The sequence below is a fragment of the Grus americana genome, chromosome 14 (genome assembly GCF_028858705.1).
Source record: "Grus americana isolate bGruAme1 chromosome 14, bGruAme1.mat, whole genome shotgun sequence".
Taxonomy (NCBI): Eukaryota; Metazoa; Chordata; class Aves; order Gruiformes; family Gruidae; genus Grus; species Grus americana.
Genome location: NC_072865.1, coordinates 4451522 through 4469827, shown reverse-complemented (window position 1 = coordinate 4469827; position 18306 = coordinate 4451522). Strand labels below are relative to the sequence as shown.

The window sequence follows — 18306 nt, the reverse complement described above, 5'->3', positions numbered from 1 at the left end:
AGAACAACTTTAAAAATCTAAACACTGTTTAGTTCATGATCTAGAACTCATTTCTGAATCCTTTTCACCTTGAGCAAATTGGTCAAACTTTTATAGGGAAATAACTTCCAGGAGGTGGATGAGGGGGAAAATCTCTTATGTCTTGTGTATGTTTCATTGCAGCTGGGACGGACCCTCCGCAGTCCCTTCATGAAGTTTGTGGCACATGCGGTTTCTTTCACAATCTTCCTTGGACTGTTAGTAGTGAATGCTTCAGATCGATTTGAGGGAGTAAAAAATCTCCCCAACGAGACCATCACGGATCATCCAAAACAAATATTCAGAGTCAAAACAACTCAGTTCTCATGGACGGAATTGCTGATCATGAAGTGGGTGTTGGGTAAGGAAACCAAAATGTCTACAAGTCCTCCAGGGAAATTCGACATGACTAGAAATAGCATGATAGGCAGTGACAGGACAAAGGAAAAACAAACACCAACCAACAAAAAAAAAAACCAAACCAAACCACCAGCATGAGTCTAAATTAGAGGTTGATGGAAGTATTTTGATTAAAATGAGATCAAACGTGACTTTGATTTTGGTCACTGCTTTTCAAAATATTGAATGATGCTTAGCAAATTCTCATTTTCCTGATTTTTCTTTTTTCATGGTAAATACTATAGATGTCTGTTTGCCTCTGTTGGTTTAATCATCACATCTTAAAGATGGTAATTCAGTCATAGAAACTTATAGCTTCACTATAGGTCATTGCTCTATTTAAAGTGAGCAGAAAGAAGTGTGTCCACTGGGGCGTGGGTGACCACCAGCCCATTTTATGACCCTGTCAAGAGATCTTATTATAGTTCAGTGAACCTCAGTTTTTTCATCTACAGAATGGACATATTGTTATTTACTTTTTTGTAATGCACTCAGATCTAGTGATGAAAACTGCTAGGTAGTTATGAGTTGGATTTTATGAAATTCATATTATGAAATTTTTACTGGTGAGGCAATAGCACAGCACTCAAATCTTTTAAAAGAAATTGAGTTATCCAACAATTATAAAGTATGGATGCATATGGATGAACCTTTCAAGTGCAAAAGTATGTCATGTGCACAAGTTAAACTTCCAGGGAGTTTTAGGCAAATTCAGATGTATTACTTTTCCTATGGACACAATTTATTCCTGGCAGGTCAGCTATCTTGAACCACTAATCTAAACAAGCTCAGAAGGATTTATTGGGAAATTGAGCTTATCAACTCTGCAGAATCTTTGTCTACTTCTTCTGTACCTATTTTTACTCATCACCATGAATTTGATTCTTTTCTTACAGCAAATAATTCCACGGTTCCATAAGTACTGATGGCATTAAGCCCCCCTGAAAAATAGGATAGGGCTGCTCTATCTGATGACTTCCTGGCCACCATTTCTTTGTTCCCTGTCTCCGCAATAATCAGAATCCCATACAGGATATTAGGCTAGAAAAAAATGAATAGATGCCAGACTGGATAGAGTAGGTCTGTAAGATATATTTTTAAAATGATATTAAAGCAGTTGGACAAGATGATTAGATTTTAGACTAGGTATTCTTTTCTTATAGGCAGTAAGTATCTGTCTGCCTGGTGAGTTCCTGAGAGATGAAGAAGAAAATATTTCATTTAAAGCGAAGGTTTTCACTTTTCTGGGAGAAGAAAAGTGATTCATTGTAGAGTTCTGAATATAATGAGATTTTCTAATGACTGCCTACATCAGCACTGACAGTCTTCTCTGGCCATTTTACCTGTATGCCTACATAAAGCTTCAAATAATGTTTCAGCAATACAGAGGTGAAAGTTTGGTGCACGTGGCCTGCAGACAGCTGGCACGGGGGCTTGGGCACTTGCCGAGCCTCATACATGACCCTGAACTTTAAGAACTGCAAAAGCACAAAGGTTAGCAGACTGCCCAGCCTTTTTGAGCTGAAGTCTTACAGGTATTATAAATATGTATATGTAAGTAGAAATATAATTAATTAAAAGTAAATGCTATAGATAAATATCACAGGTAAATTTGCCAAGATGTGCTTTTCCAAAGAGGCAAAGGTAAGTAGACAGAAGCATATGTTGAAGTTTAATAAACCTAACTCTTGTGTACTAAATATACATAGCTATATTTAATCTTACTTGGCTACACCTTCGGTTGCTGTCTTCAGACTCAACAGTGTAGGTGTGCTACCTACATTTTGATTCGTAGTACAATCAGAAAGCGTAATTTTATTTATTCTCAGCTTGTAAATCCCTTCCTTCTGTTTCTGTTCTTTCTCTTTTCTCCATCATACTGTGGCAGCAATGATGAATCCTGATGACACATTGCTTGTTCCAACCATAGCAGACCATTTTTGACAAATTAGTTTACAGGTCCCTGATCTTGGTTCTTTTTTGGGGAGAAAATTGGCTGAGTTATCTGGCTGTCAACCATAAAATTATGACATGTGTTCAGAATAGCATTATTCGAGGATAATGTGCTACATTAGCATAGCATAGCGTGGCTGGGAGTGAGCACAACCTGTAACAGCACTCCCTGCAATTAATCTTGCTAGAGATATGAAAATTGAACCACGTGTATATATTTTAGGAGAAAATTACCAGCAGGAGAATTTCAGACTGGAGTTACTCAAAAAGATACCATTGCCATCTCTTGCTCCCAACTATTGGTAATGGAGGAGAGTAATGGAGTAAACTGAGCAGAGGCAATGACTTTCAGCCAGGCGAGCACTTCATCCTGCTCCAAAAATCCCTATCAGAGACTTTACTTTCCATTAGCCTGCACCTCTGAAATGGCTGTAGACCATCGCTGGATCAGCCAGGTAGTGTTGGTAGCCCATTTCATCCCTGTGAACAGCCGGATAATCAATAGCATTTTAAGTGGGAGAACACCTTTTTGGTCTGTCTCCTCTTTGTTATGATCGAGCATCCAAGGGCTGCAGATGATAAACCTGTCAGCACAGAGACATACCGCAATGCTCTGAAAGGAGAACTTGCCCCTTCCTACGCGAGGCACAGCAATTTCAGCTCGCGCATCTGCGACTCATGGTATGCCTTGGCTACCCTTCCCCCTGCCGCTGGGTCTTCCCATCTCTTGCCTTCAAGTGAGGAAGGCTCGGATTTTCCTCGTGGGCAATACGGACAAAAGCGTACACTGGAAGCAGGGAGGTTTCATTTAGGGAGATAAAATCCCCACTGCCAAAGCAGCTGAGGTAGCAGTTAAGCTCTGGGTAGAAGCAATCTGAGCACAATTTGCTCACTTAATCCAGGAGTCTTTGGTGGATCCAGGAAGGCTCAAAGGCAGTTCTCCAACATCAGCTGCTCGTGATTTATGTACCAGGCCAGTGGATATAAAAATCTGACAAACTGTTCCTTTTTGCTCACAGGTGGTGAACAGCACTTCTTGCACACTTCTGTGTTCCTTCCAGAAGGGCTGTGCCTGTACCTTAACTCTTCTTCCCCTGCTGAAACCAGAAATGCCCATCAAGGTGACATTTCTGGTTATCCCTGCTGTGGGACAACAGGCACAAGAGACCTGCAGAAGCTGGAGAGCAGAAGCTCCTCTTATCCTACCTCTCTGTGTGTCAAACTCAGGGGCCTCAGAAACACCATATTGAAATGCAATCACGTCCTGGCAAGCCTTCTCTACCCGAGTTGCCTTCCCTTGTTTCTGTTCTTACATCCCATCTTACGTCCCATCCCCTGAATTTTAGCTGATTCTTCTCTTCTCAGTGTCTTTACTCGAGGAGAAGCTTTGAATTACTCTCTCACAATGTATATACAATTACCCAGCAGTACTGACCGAATAATTACTGTAACTTTTCTACTTGTCCTGAATAGACATTTTTCCACATGTATGGATAAAAAATGATTGCCATACAGTTGGCAAAAAGAATGATCTAAATTATAGGCCAATAGTGTGATACTTTGACAGAGTGATTCTAATTTTAGTCAGTCTACTCACTTTTAGACATTTCTTACTTCATTCATCTGTGACTTAGGTATATTAAGTGACCAAGATTAGAAATTAATTTGGATGGGAGAGTTAATATTTAAACCAGAAAAGACATTTCTGGGCATCAGTGAACAAGTGCTTTGGTGGGCAGTGTTACCACACACGTGATACTTCCTGAAGTGCTTTAGTACCTTTATACGACATGCATGCGTAATGCTAACGTCGCCTATCTATCACTCCTGGGATACTTTTTTTTTAAGCTACAAATGTTTCTTTAAAATTTCATTCTCACTCCAGGACAGTTTCTGAGAAAACAATTCTTCCACCTTCTCCCTTAGGCTATTTATTAATCTTGTTTGTGGTGAGCGATGGCTTGGGATGAAGTTCCTGCTTTTAGTCGGCCAAGCACCTGTGGACTCAAGGAGAAAAGCTGGGAGTGCTCAGCACTCAGCAGACCTCAGGCTCTCTCCCAAGACACACTATACAGGGTATAACCTATCTCAGGGTATGGCTCCCAGGACCTGCCTGGAGATTCCAGGGCTATGGAGGTCACAGGCTAGCTGTGGCTTGGTCGCCGGTGGTATTGATAGCTTGGCTTTTCTTTTTCTCTCAAATCCTTCCCCATGAACAAGGACTGACAGTGGCAGTTCTTCACTCCTCCAGCCTCCGGCTAGATTCACACTGACTTGTTTCCTTCGTTATAACCCAGCTTTTGACTGCACCTCTCGGGACACCATGAGGAGTCTCTGCAGTAGCTGAGCAAACGCATTGACATGCCACACCACGAGAGCTTCCAGTAAAGAGGATGATGAAGAGTTCACAAAAAGGACAAGGTTGCAGGAGGCCACATGGAAATTGGCAGGCACTGCTCCTGCTTGATTAAACGTGAATTTTGCTGCTGCTATGGAAACAGGATTGGGTAGAGTGCAGGAAATATTTATCAGTGGGTTAAATATTCCAGTGTTTTAGCTATTCAGAAGCAAGATTTTGGCCCTGGAGCCCTGCTGTGATTGAAAATTGGGCAAGTTGGTGAATTTGACCTGAGCTCTTGGCTCCAGTTTGCCCATTGAAATCACCTGTCCTCCCCAGGAGAACATGGATGTCAAAACATTTCCATTTTCTAGATTTGGCATTTGGGTTTATCTGTAAGTCTATTGTCAGAGACATCCTAAATTCGGACTAAACTCAGGGTTTTCAAAATGGTAGGTCAGACTTTAATGTATGGAAATTCAATATTATTTAATATATAAAACTTTATGAAAAGTACGGCAAGGGCAGAACTTCTGTCTTACCTTTTGTCTCATCATACTGTATCTACTCCTGGGTCAGATTTCCTCTCACAAAGGCCTGTTTCTGTGCTCAAAAGAGAGAACCCATCCACTCGATTAGGGAAGGAGGAAAACATCACCAGAGCAAGCGATACCATCTTCAGTGGCACAGTTTAGCAAGGAGATTTGAGGGGCAAAAGAGAAAATCTGCAATTTTTCCAAATAGGTCAGCTGCAGGATTTTCTAGTGTTTTCAGTATTTCTGAACTGTGCTTTCTCTGACATCACCAGAAATCTACTTTACTATTGACTCATGCAGTGAAATTTTGAAATTTCTGCCTCATGCACAAAGGGTCATCCAAGCTTAAAGTTTTTAATAACTTTAATAAAAAAATTACACAAACCATTCTCTTGAGAAATTCAGTACAACTGAAGAGTTATTTGCTTCAGTCTTAGAAGCTGCTGTTAGCCAGGAAATGGGTCTGTCTGAATATAAAAGGCACCTTCTGTCCTTGGTTAAAACAGGCATGATATGGTCAGAGTGCAAGGAGATCTGGGAAGAGGGTCCACGCGAATACGTGGTGCATCTCTGGAACCTGCTGGATTTCGGGATGTTGTCCATCTTCGTGGCATCGTTCACCGCCAGATTCATGGCTTTTCTCAAAGCAACTGAAGCACAACAGTACGTAGATCAGTACGTTCAAGATGACGACCTCAATAATGCCACCCTTCCCCCTGAAGTTGCTTACTTTACTTATGGTAAGATGCTTTTTGCTATCTAACGCTTCTTGTTCTTTTAAGCTAATGTGTGACAGTGCTGAAAGCAGCTTTCTTTTTGTGATATTTATGTAAGGGTTTTTTTCTAATTAAACCAAATTATTCTTCCCAGATCTACCCATTCCAGCCACCTTCCTAAACAGTCAGAAAGGAATTGAGATCTGAGCCTCGTTCAGTCTCTGATCTTGTGCTAAAGGCTACATTCAGGTCAATCACATCCTGACAAAATAGCTTGAGCAACAAATAATCAGGAACTGAGAGTGAGCAGAATATAATTTAAATTACAGATGAATGAACCTGCTTGGTTTTCCAAATGCGAGAGGGGGAAGATGTGTGAACACACACAGGATCTGGGGCTGCACTTCTAACCCGTGGTGTGCTCTGCACCTCTGTCACGTCCAGCACCTGCATAATGGAAATACAAATACAACTTATACCCATAAGCTGCTGCTCCTCCAAGAGGAAAACCTTTATTTTGGAGAGCCTATATCATCTATAAGTGCTAAAATTTGGAAACATAAGCAGTAGCATAGCCTTGACAACCTTATTTTTGATGGCTGAAATGTTTTTTTCTATGATGTTGACAAATGAATAGAGCTTTACACCCCAGTGTGGGGACTGCGTTCATTGCATGCCTCTGCAAGCTTTAGACGTAACTCCGAGCAAAATCCGTGGGGATTTTTGGTCACAGAGGGGCTGCAGGAGCTAGACCGCTGGCCACAAAGGAGCGCCATTTGCTCCCTGGGGCTTTAAGGTCGTTATTCCAGCAATGTGCTTGGGCTGGAGAGGAAGATGTGGGGCACCATGCGGCACCAGAGACACATTCCCTGACCCCACACCAGGGTGCACAGCCACAGGCTTGCTGGCCGGTCCCTGAACTAGTCACAGCGGCTCAGCCTCTTGCTTGGTGTGTCCCCTCTGAAGGTAAGCTTCCCTCTCCCTGCACAGGCAAGCAAGAGGCCTCTGAGATGATGTTGTGGTTTTCCTGTCTCTGGTTTGCCACTGAGCCATTTAAAGTGAGTTCATGACACAAAGGTGCAAAGGGTCAGGAACAGAATGTCACAACCAGATCCTGAGAATTCCTCCATCTGCTGCTTTTCCTTTGGTTCAGAGTACTGAAAATAATGCCTAAGTGGACTGCCGTGTCCTTAAAGATGTCACATGTTTTAGCTCTGAGTCACAGCCTTTTCATCAAGAAGCTCAGCTGATGCAAGGACACTTATATGTTCAAATTTTCAGTAGATTAAATAAATGATGCATATCTGGTATCAACAAGAAGCTTTTTAAAGTAAAAGTATTAGAGTGACTAGACTGCAAGAATTGGTTTTAATTTAAAGATAACATGAAAATGATACGCTTGATGGTTAGATCTGCTTTATCTGAACAAATCCTAACTTTCTTATCTAATGGTAGGGATAGAGACCTCAGTCTCCCTGCTGCTTCCTTTGCAAATATTAACCCAGTGCCATGTATCCAAATCTCCACCCAAACTCCACTGTGTTGTAGTTTTGGTTGTCCATCTCAAGACCTTGAGAGAGAAAAAAGACCAAGAGGTGGAAAAGGCACAGCACAGTTGATGTTCAACTAGGAAATAGAAAATAGCAAATTTGTTTAAAGCCATGCTATTTATTTGCTGTGTGACTTTGGTAAATCCCAGTGACTTGTTCATTTCTCATTTTTACCACATGAAAAATACAACTAATTCTTCTCACCCATATGTGTACAGCACACTGAGGACTTCAGTGACCAGTTGTTCCAAACACTTTTTTTTTTTTTAAACTCCTGGCCAAAAGCAAGATTCAGTCTTGGAAAGAGGTCATTTATCATCATAACTTCCACCTAACACTTTTCACTACTAATACCTGTTGTACGTGTATTGTTTTAGCCAGGAACAAGTGGCTTCCCTCGGATCCTCAGATCATTTCAGAAGGACTGTATGCAATAGCTGTGGTACTCAGCTTCTCCCGCATTGCTTACATTCTTCCAGCCAACGAAAGCTTCGGCCCCCTGCAGATCTCTTTGGGGAGGACTGTGAAGGATATCTTCAAGTTCATGGTCATCTTCATCATGGTGTTCCTGGCCTTCATGATTGGAATGTTCAACCTTTACTCTTACTACCTTGGTGCAAAATACAACCCCGCGTTTACTACGTGAGTACCTATGGAAAAGCGTCTGCTTTTGCAGGGCTCAATCCATTCTGGTCCATTGCTCCTGCAAGGTCTACTCAGATAGTTTCTACTCCAGCTGTATGGGGAAGTCACAGTCAGATTTTGCTAAGGAAACTTGTACCACAACCTTCAGCCCTGGCAGCCAGGTCAAGGCCTGATCGTAGGGAGACATGTAGTTCAGGAATGGTTATTTCTGGAAACCAAAATAACTGATCGGGAAAATGTTTCGTGCAATGTTCAGTTTAATGTGTCAAGAGAAGCAGTGGAGAAGAGGTTAGATCTAAGATTATTGTTCTTAAAACTGCAGTCCAAAATGTATGTAAAATAGGAGGGTTTTACTTATGTGAGGTCTGTTTCAGGATACCGCCTGAGCGCAGCTGTGATTATTAGGTGCACATCTGCAGAGCCAGCTGCTAGTTGTGGTGCTCAAAAAAAGCCAAACAAACCGGGATGCCTCAGCTGTGTTTTTCAAATCCCGACTGGGAACTTCTCAGCAGAGGCCATGTGAAAGCTGCACAGAGCATCGTGCCAGGTTACCGACCGCGCGGGGCAGTGGGGCTGCCTGGGTCACGCACAGCCACCAGCGCTCGCAGCCCTGCAGAGGTGGCTGTGCCAGGGGACCTGTCTCTGCCTTGTCAGGGATGTCAGGAAGAGAAAGGGGTTGGCAAATGCTTCTGGAATGAGGCTGCTTTTGAAAAGGGAAAGCCTACAGCCCTTTGGAGGTAGGACAAAATGCAATCTTGATTCTCCGGGACCCCAGGAACGCAAGCCCCAACCCGGTGGGGGACAGCTGAGGTCCTGAAGGGGCTTTCAGAGGAGGGGGCAGACTGGTGCCCTGCTGTGTCTGAGGGACGTGTCCCGTGCATCCACAGGGAAGCCTCCTCCCTCGCACTGCAATGTGGCACCAGCGCAGCACAGCGGCAGTCAGCTTTGTGTCTCACAAAACCGCCACGTGCCTTAGGGACACGGTGGGGACTTTCCTTCCCACACACCTGTCTGTGAGGGAAGAGGAAAGCTTGGCATAATGTTTTCCCCTTGCTGTGATCTGACTTCCAGGCAACCACGCCACGCTTGTAATGCCCGAGCCCATGGCGTTTACCAGATGCAGAGCAGACAGCAGCTCTGGCATTTGATGCGTCATTTCTCTAACGTGTCGCACGGTGAGCTGGGGGCTTAGCCTGTAGCTGCTCTAGGAGAAATGACTTTTCCAGCATCGTTTCTGTCCTGCAAGGGGCTGTTTCCTTCCAAATGCACAGGAGCCAGTTTTACCACACCATCCTCTTGTGCGACATATATCTTGTAACATAATGTTTACTTTCTGTAATTGAGCCACATACGCCTTCTAGACCTCTCCTCTAACCTCAGGACGCATTTTAATGGAAGGATTTATGAGGCCAGATGCAATTACATTTATCTGTGCTTGGTAGTGAGGTAGAAGAAAATTGAGTGTGTGGGATGTGACTTGCTTCTTATTTGAAGAGAAGGAGATGCCCTTGAAGCACAATACTTAATGAGAATTTGAGTCCATACCATCCTTGATTGCCTGGTGGCACAGTAACCTTCAGTTATGGTATCCCCCAGGCACGTCACTGGAGCATGTCACTGACAAATTCCAGTCTCTGATGCAATGCTGTGCAGTAGCTCTCTCATTAGCACTCATTACCTAAGTGGATCTTTCAGTGGTTACCATCTTTTGATGGAAATAATGAGCAAACATAGACTAAAATGATGCTCACTGGAGTAAAGATTGCTTCAATGCCCGAGGGATATTTGGATTGGGGAGAGTGTTGTGAAAAGACGGTGCTCTTCCTCCTTAACTGCAGCCTGGTGACTACTTATCCTGGAGGGACTTCATGTTGTTATGAAGCAAATTTTCCATCAGCATAAATTTTCCTTTTAAGAATTTGGAAGAGATTTAAAATAGAGTTATTTTCTTCTGATTATTTAAACACACAGGACTGTCAAATGATGATCGGTGAAAATGAACCCTTTCATCATGTGAAACAAAGAGAATAGATTAACATTCATCCTGAAAATCCTTCTCAGACATCTCATTCGACAAGCTAGAAACCCTGAGGTATATGGTCTCAAACAATTTTAATAAACTGATGACAAGGTTATGTTGGCAGATGGGCAGCTACCAGCTCTAGCAACATTTCCTTCTCTAGGTTTCATGAGCTGCCTGTGGGCTTTGCTGAAGATGGTGGGCTCCTGCTGCCGTTAACTTATTCGTGAAAAGAAGGGAGATTTCAGTAATTAGAGCTGAATAAGGAACTGAACTGTTCATTCACTGAAAATTCGCTGGGGCAAAGAAGAATAACACCTACTTTTGTGTCCTCATAACCATTCTGTGACTTCAGAGACATCACTGAATGCATTTCCTGGTGGGCGTGTTTGTGAATTATACTGAGGATGGGTGAAATTTTACAGAAAACAAGTTTTATACTCAGAAAGGTGACTATATGACCCGATTCTCAGAGATCACTTGGCTAGTCATAACAGCAAAAGACCCATTGGATTTGTGCGCTAATTGATTGTGGCCAGTTTCAAAGGGCGTTGAATTGACAGCTCACTGGATAGCCCCCGTGAGAAACCTTAGACAAACAGCTACTCACTGAAATAACTTCAAATTACACATTTAAGAAAACCACAGCTTCCTAGGACAGTGCCTAGGCAGAAAAAAGAGCAGGCATTTGTCCAGATAACACTCAGAGGGAACTGCTAACTTAGTTCTGATAATAATAATCAGTGACTGTTTGGTGTAACTTAGCTTTCACCTTCCCTTGCGCTTTTGAAATCATGCTCGGTTTTGCTTGTGTTGCCACCTCAGTGGCCTCTGAACTGAGATATCATGCTAAGTTTCTGTCATTTCTTCCATTTCAATGTTCTGGATGCAAAAGAAATAAAGACGCAGTGGACTTCACACAGTTAAATGCAGACATTATTTAACTAACCATGGTATAGGTTCAGAATTTTTGTGAAGTTCTTTAATGTGAAAAGTAGACCATTTCCGTGACAGTTGCCACCGACCCCAGCTATGTTTATCTGTTTATTGTATGCTGTGTACAGAACACAGCTCTTGAAACAGCCTGTAATTAAGAACATGCTATGCAAACAAAATCGAAATGGAGGCAAGACTGATTGAGTTCATCTTGCTTTCCGCATCACAAATCAGGCTGAAGGCTGCAACGCGAGGTTTTCTGTCTCCTCCTCTCCAAAGGGAAATGTGACTCACTGTTCAGTGCCAATGTTACTTCAAGGCTTGAAGGCTTTTTTCTTCTCATTTTGCTTTGTCAAAATCTGATATTTTTGTAGATTGTATTGACTGCATTGCTTTTTTTTGGCAGTGTTAAACCTCAACCAATCAATTTAAGGAAATAACTCAGTCTGAAAGGATGCCGTAAGCTTTCTTAAGGAGGAGGACACAAGACTCACATGAAATCATAGCCTTGCCGTGATCTTTTTTGATGAACAGCACACTGCTGTTTACAAAAGCGAGGAAAATCTGCAACTACATGATAGCCTATGGTCTGTTTGCTTCCTTGATGCAAAATCTTTGTTTAACTTTCACAGGACTATGTGTGCTGAGACAAAAAAAATATCTCTGCTCTCTTCTCACTGCAAGTCGGCTCTACCACAGTAGAAAGAGTGCAGCGTACCCATCTCCACAAGGAGCATCAGTCAATCTGCCACTGCCAGATCCTCCTGCTGTCAGGATCTGTCAGTCTGGGCAGGACTCCTGACTTCCTCCATTCCTTCATTTGTCTGCCTTTGAGAAGGATAAAACACCCGCTGACCTTGCAGGAAGGGGGTAAATTGCTCAGCTGGCAACAATGAGACACATCAGTGTCTTGGAATCTTTGAGAACTTGGCTCCAAACATCCTCGGCTTGTGTTTTAGTGAAATGTTCTCAAAAAAAAAACCAAACCAAAAAACCCAACCAAAAAACCTCACACAAAAACCAACTGATGTTCCTTGTGACCTGTGCCAAATCTCGTGCAATTTGGCAGTAACTGAAAAGGGAGGGAGAAAGAGCCATCCAGCCTCTTTGGAGGGTAGGGATGGACTAGTACAAGGTCTCCTTAGAAATGCGTCCTCTTCAAGAGGGAGACATGCGTCTGCCTGGGGGCATTGCCAAGCACCGTTTTGGGGTGCTACAGGTCAGGTTCACCTCTCACACCACCCTTCCAGTCCCACCACCACGGCACTGGTCCCTCACCTGACCCTGGGAATCAGGACTATGGACACTTGCACCCTGGCCCTTGCCTGCCTCCTCTGCGGTGCTCAGGGCCGCTCAAAGACCTTAATTAACATTTGAAGGAGAATCTGGCACCACTCCAGAACAAAGGTTAATGCTTAAGCTCAGGAAAAGGAGCAGAGTTGACACGTCGTATTAAAATCTGCCGGCAGGGTGGAAAACTAAGGGAACCTTTCCAAATTAAAAAAGGAAGGTTAATAGCAGGGTGCAGCTGGGATCAAGGCTGGGGGTTATGGGTTTTATTAGTTTGATAAGTGACTTAGGTGGCAGGTTTCAAAGCCAGAGATTTTTGGTGTTATATGTGTTCTTTAAATGGAAAGTACGACATTTAATAGAATAAGCCCGACTGCTACCATAAAAGTGCAGGGTATCTGACACATTAATGCCAGCTACCCTTGGCTGCAGAGGAGGACAGGAGACAAAAGCAGAATGTTACAGGAGAGGAAATGTCCAGCAAGTGGAGAATTGATAACTCCATAAGTTATAATGGGAGATAAATACCAGTTTACTGTGGCAGAATGGAATTGCCCAGTGCTCTGCACTAGCCTTTCAGAGTTGAAATTAATTTATTTTGCTTTTATGCATGGTGTAATTGATACTGGAGTTGACGTAAAGCTTATTGTTCCCTTAGGATATGTTGTAGTTTGTGTCTATAATCTGTTTTTATGAATGGATTTAGCAGGATTAGGCTGTCACCCTAGTAAAAAAACATTCCATCAAAATAATTTGTAAATGGCATTGTTTTCTTAGAAGGCATTTACCTCCTGGCAGGCAGGGGGAGAGGGGAGGTAATTAACTGTTAACACGCTAAGGATTATTCAGTGAAGCCAAAATTGTTTCTAAATTAAAAATCAAGCAAACTGCTTCCAAAATGTACCATCGTCCCTCCTCCTTTCTTCCTTTTCAGCTGTGGCTGCTCCCCTTCTGCCTGCTGTGGCCTTGACTCCTCTGCGGCAGACTCTCCTTTTGACCTGTCAGTCCAGCCGCATCCTTTCCAGCCCCACTTCTCTTTGTCCTGGGCTTATTCCCCTTTTTTTCCCCTGTCCTTCAATGTTTTTATTTTCCTCTGGTTCCTTTCTACTTTCAAGCAAGGGTAATAATCAAATCAAAATGCCTCTCTGTAGCATTTTCTACCATTCCTTAATTTCAAATTTTTTCTACAAATGCTTGGGCATCTGACTTGTCTGCTCTCCCAAAGCAGGATGGGAAGAAAATCAGACTATGGGCTGACTATGTTTGCGCTGTGTGCTCGTTATTTTAAAGCTACTAATCAGAATTTTTCAGTCTCTCCTCCTGAGTAAAAAGTAATGCTTCTCTTCTGCCCTGGAAACCACATATAAGGAGGTCAAGCTATGTTCCTTCCTCCCTTTCCCAGATAATCTCTGCCTGTCTTCTCATGATGAGAAAAGGGTGAGGGAGTAGAAGGAAAATGCCCTGCGCAAAAGATTCAAACTGCAAGTTGCCCACAGAGAAGTCCTTAATAGGGACACAAAATCCACGTGACAAATAATGCACCTGGGAAGAACAGATGGAGCAAATAAGGGGACACAGTAACTTTATATTATTAATCAGACATTCTACTTCTTTATCAAATCAGGAAATATGATTTGCCACATCCCTGGGTGATGGATAATGGCTTACAATGACTGTGCCAAGGCACCATATTTATATTGGTGGATTGCCACTTTTATTATTAGCATTTGGCCTGGCTAACCTGGTGTCAACTCTGTAAAGTGATTGTTTGCTTTCTTTTTAGGGTAGAAGAAAGTTTTAAAACCTTATTCTGGTCAATATTTGGCTTATCTGAAGTGATATCCGTGGTGCTGAAGTACGATCATAAATTCATTGAGAATATTGGATATGTACTCTATGGAGTATATAACGTGACTATGGTGGTGGTGCTGCTTAATATGCTAATAGCCATGATCAACAACTCCTATCAGGAAATTGAGGTAAGATAAGAAATTAGATTACAAACTCAATGAACTTAATTATGACTGATAATGAAAATGTTAAAAAAAAAAACAAGGAGGCTGTGGCTTATTCTGTATGCAAGATTGCTGTTGGAACACAGATCTTGCACTTTGTAAGAGTTAAGGCTGTGCCTGTCCTCCCCAAATTAGGATTGAATTAATAATTAACAATGAATCATTTCTAGAACAACTTCCACTTCCTTGTTTTTAATGACCATTTGTGAGCAAACCCAATTTCCTTTACATGCATTTAATGAAAACTGTTTATGATTTTTTTTTTTTTACTACGTTGATTATAATTTATCCACGTTACCTTAGCTGCGTTGTTTGCTTATGATAGATTGAGTAATATTTCAGCTGGCTTTTTGCCCTGTTCTCTACTGCTTAAAAGCCCAAGCCCATCTAGGTCTGAAACTCATGTATGCATATTTAAAAATTCCATATTTTCCAAATATCAGCTATACAAGCTTGACCTAGATTTTTTTGAGGAGTGTCTAGGTCTGAAAAACATAAGTGCATCAACATTCACAAAAAGCCGCTTTTAAAGGATATGAACACAGCCCTCAAGGAATATGAATAGATGTCTGTAGAAAGATGTTTGCAGGGTTTACCTGACCTTGTTCAGTAGTATTGCTATTAGCAGGCTGGATTTTAAATGCTTTTGACATAAACAACTCCCTGCTAATGTACCTAAAGGCAGGAAAAAAAATATTATTTGGATAATGTTAATGCTGAGTCACCTGTTTCTTCTGATTTGTTAAATGTCAAGTTTCTGTAGTTGGGTTTGCATTAATTATTTGTTCTAATCTCCCCTCGGAACCTGGCGCTACAGAAGGCCAGAGCTGAAAATATTTTCTTACTGTAATGTCTGATTCATCCATGTACTGTAGTGCAAATATATATCTCTATCTTGTGCGTGCTGTAACTCAGTCTAAATGTCAGAAAGACCTTACATGTGTTCTCTGCCCCAGAAGCTTTCCTGCGTGCAGAAGGCAGAGTCATTTCCCCAAAGGTTTCTAATCACTTAAGATCAAGCATCTTCCTGAATCCTCTTCTACTGAAACCAGATTTACTTCTGAAGAGGGCTCAGCCTCTTACTGCATTTTCAAGTTTATTGTAGTAGGTAGAGATGCTCTTCAAAGTTTCCAAAGAAAAATCTCTAAAAATACCTGAATAGGTGGCCTATATTAACTTTCTAGTCTAAACTTTGTGATGACCATTTTCTTGGAAAAAAATGCTTTATCATCCTTCTTGATTGCATGGAAACTTTCAAAACTTTGTTAAAAGACTGCTTGTAACTATCAGCAAGCAAACCAAGTGTGAGCTATTTGGCCCAGATCCTCCTACCTGAGGACTGAGAAAAAATAGTAAAACTCATACTAGTTCCTTTCAACCCTCAGCAGCAGGGAGATCAAAGACAGAGTCATCCTACTCACTGCAGAGAAAGTCCCCTTTGCCAATGTGTTTATCTGATGACAGCAATGTCAATAACGACAGATGATGGTCATTACTTCGGAATTAAATTCCATTATGATCAGTGGGGACATGTTTTACTGTTAGCTGGAGTGACAAGATTATATACTCATGCTTTTCATAGAACATCTCTCTTCAGCTGCTTCTGGTTTTCTTCTGTTTATGCCTCAAGAATTAGAGTTTTATGCCAACTTCACATTTGTAGAAAGAAAAAAATCCTTTTGCCAGCCAAAAACCAGAGCTACTTCCATAGCAGCTCTTTAGCTGCTTAACAGAAAATCATTAAAAAGTTTACAAGTGATTTCCACTGTAATTCAGCTTCAGGCTTCAGTGAGGCGCAACCCCAGGCAACGAGAAAGCCAAACGGCAGAAGTGACTGCTGCTCCGCTGGCGAAGGCATATTGCCGTAACTGTGACAGAATTAATCTCGGTTGTGTTATGCCAGTTTTTGACCGGGTTTCAGAGGTACGGGGTAATCAGAGGTTATTAATTTCAGCAGAACACAGATGCACATGAGTACAGGGTGCTGGCAGACCCACGCTGCTGTTGATGCTGCTGGTCTCCATATAAACCACAATGAAAACAGCTGTAGAGCAGCTGTATCTCATCCTTTCTTTTGCCTGATAAATGGTCCTGATACATGGCCCTGACCATCCAGGAGATTCACGGACACTGAGTGATGGACTTTTTCTCCACCTTCATCAGTGGCAAGAGGTGAATAGTAAGAGAATTAAGGTGTATTGATCTGGGGATACACGATGGTGAATGCAAACAGGATCAATGAGGAAATCAGCTAATAATAGAAGAAATCGGTGACCTAGCCTCTTCCATCAGGGATTCCTGGCAAAATGCAGTGGTAACAGCTGGCCAATAAATAGCGTTGCACTTAATCAGAGACAGTCTTTGTTGTTGTGCACATAGCAGTTTCTTCTGCTTTCCATGATTCTGTATATGTTCCGACACATTCATTTATCAGCATAGCACAGGCACCAGATTGTTACTGAAAGACAGCCCCTTTGATATCCAAGGAAGTAGGAAATAGCCTAGTATTTGGAGGACTTATACTCTCTGTTTATCCATTGCTTTGTTGAAATTTTCCTTATTATGAGATCACCGCTGAGAAGCCTACAAAGACACATTGTGTGCAGGAGTCTTGGTCTGGCAAACAGAAATCTGATTCTAGTTAAACCCTACCTGTATGTTTGTCCTTGTCATAGCTAAATTCCTTCCGATTTACTAATTATGTATTTGGATGGTGGTGTTGTTTTTTTTCTCTTCCCTTCCCAAGGAGGATGCAGATGTGGAGTGGAAGTTTGCACGTGCCAAGCTCTGGCTATCCTACTTTGATGAAGGAAGGACTTTACCTGCTCCTTTTAATCTAGTGCCGAGCCCTAAATCATTTTATTATCTCATACTGAGAATAAAAATGTGCCTCATAAAACTCTGCAAATCTAAGGCCAAAAACTGTGAAAATGATCTCGAGATGGGGATGCTGAATTCCAAACAACGGGTATGTTGTATGTTCACTTTTCACCTTCTTTGTAGAAAGGATTCATGCCAGAGACCTTCTGGAGGGGGTTGCATGGTACACAGGTAGATCAGGGACAGCACAGCCTCATCACTGAGTATTAATTCTATTACATCACACCTAGAGGGTCCTCCCAGACTTGTGGCCTCATTGTACTAGACGCTGTCAGGACACAGGGAAAAGAGCAATTTTTATAAAGGCAGGCACTTTTATAAGGGAGTTTCCCAAGGCCAAATAAGCAAGGGCAAAGACCAAGGGCAGAAGTAGAGGCATAAACAGGATCCCAGCTTCTCTGGCTCCTCACCTACCCAGCAGGCCTTTATGCCTCTTCAAAACATCCACCTTCATTTAAGTGATTTCCAAATTAATTTTACTGTCATTGCAGCATTTTATGCCATTCCAGGTTTGGGAACAAGTTTCCAAGCAGGGCTTAACAACACTTCCTAAATGCCTAAAGCTATAATTAACAGCCTCTCTACTTACATCTGCCTGGTGATGTGTAGCCACTAATGGGTAGATCCTGCCTCAGCCACCGCACCTTGGGTCATTTGAAATAGAAAGTTGCTTTGGAAATACTGGCTAATTACTTGCTGCAATGCTGTGCAGCACATAAATTTATAACAAACACAGTCCCACTCACAGGGCAAGTCCACCTGCTTTAGATTGGAGAAGAAAATGCCCAAACCATTCACAGGAACTCAGCTACAGCTGCTCGGATGCTGTCATTAAATTCCGTGGATTCAAAGATGCAAGGAGGCAGCATTACTTAAAAGTGTCCTTAAAAGTTTATTTAATTTTCTCATCTCAAGCTGGGTTTGAAACAAGAGAACAACACTGGGAGCCCATTGCTGGGGGGAAGGAAAAGCCCTTTGAAATGCATTGTCTATTATTTCTTACAGTCACT

At 42.1% G+C, this 18306-nt stretch overlaps 1 protein-coding gene across 1 annotated transcript in view; it reads left to right on the top strand.

Annotated features, from left to right (window-relative positions):
* Nucleotides 1-18306, top strand: part of TRPC7 (transient receptor potential cation channel subfamily C member 7) — a 78096-nt gene that overhangs the window by 52663 nt on the left and 7127 nt on the right. The window contains exons 5-9 of the mRNA XM_054841660.1: nt 163-379; nt 5751-5984; nt 7888-8152; nt 14185-14380; nt 17163-17384. Coding sequence (XP_054697635.1) covers nt 163-379; nt 5751-5984; nt 7888-8152; nt 14185-14380; nt 17163-17384 — 1134 coding nt within the window. The remainder of the gene's footprint in view (nt 1-162; nt 380-5750; nt 5985-7887; nt 8153-14184; nt 14381-17162; nt 17385-18306) is intronic.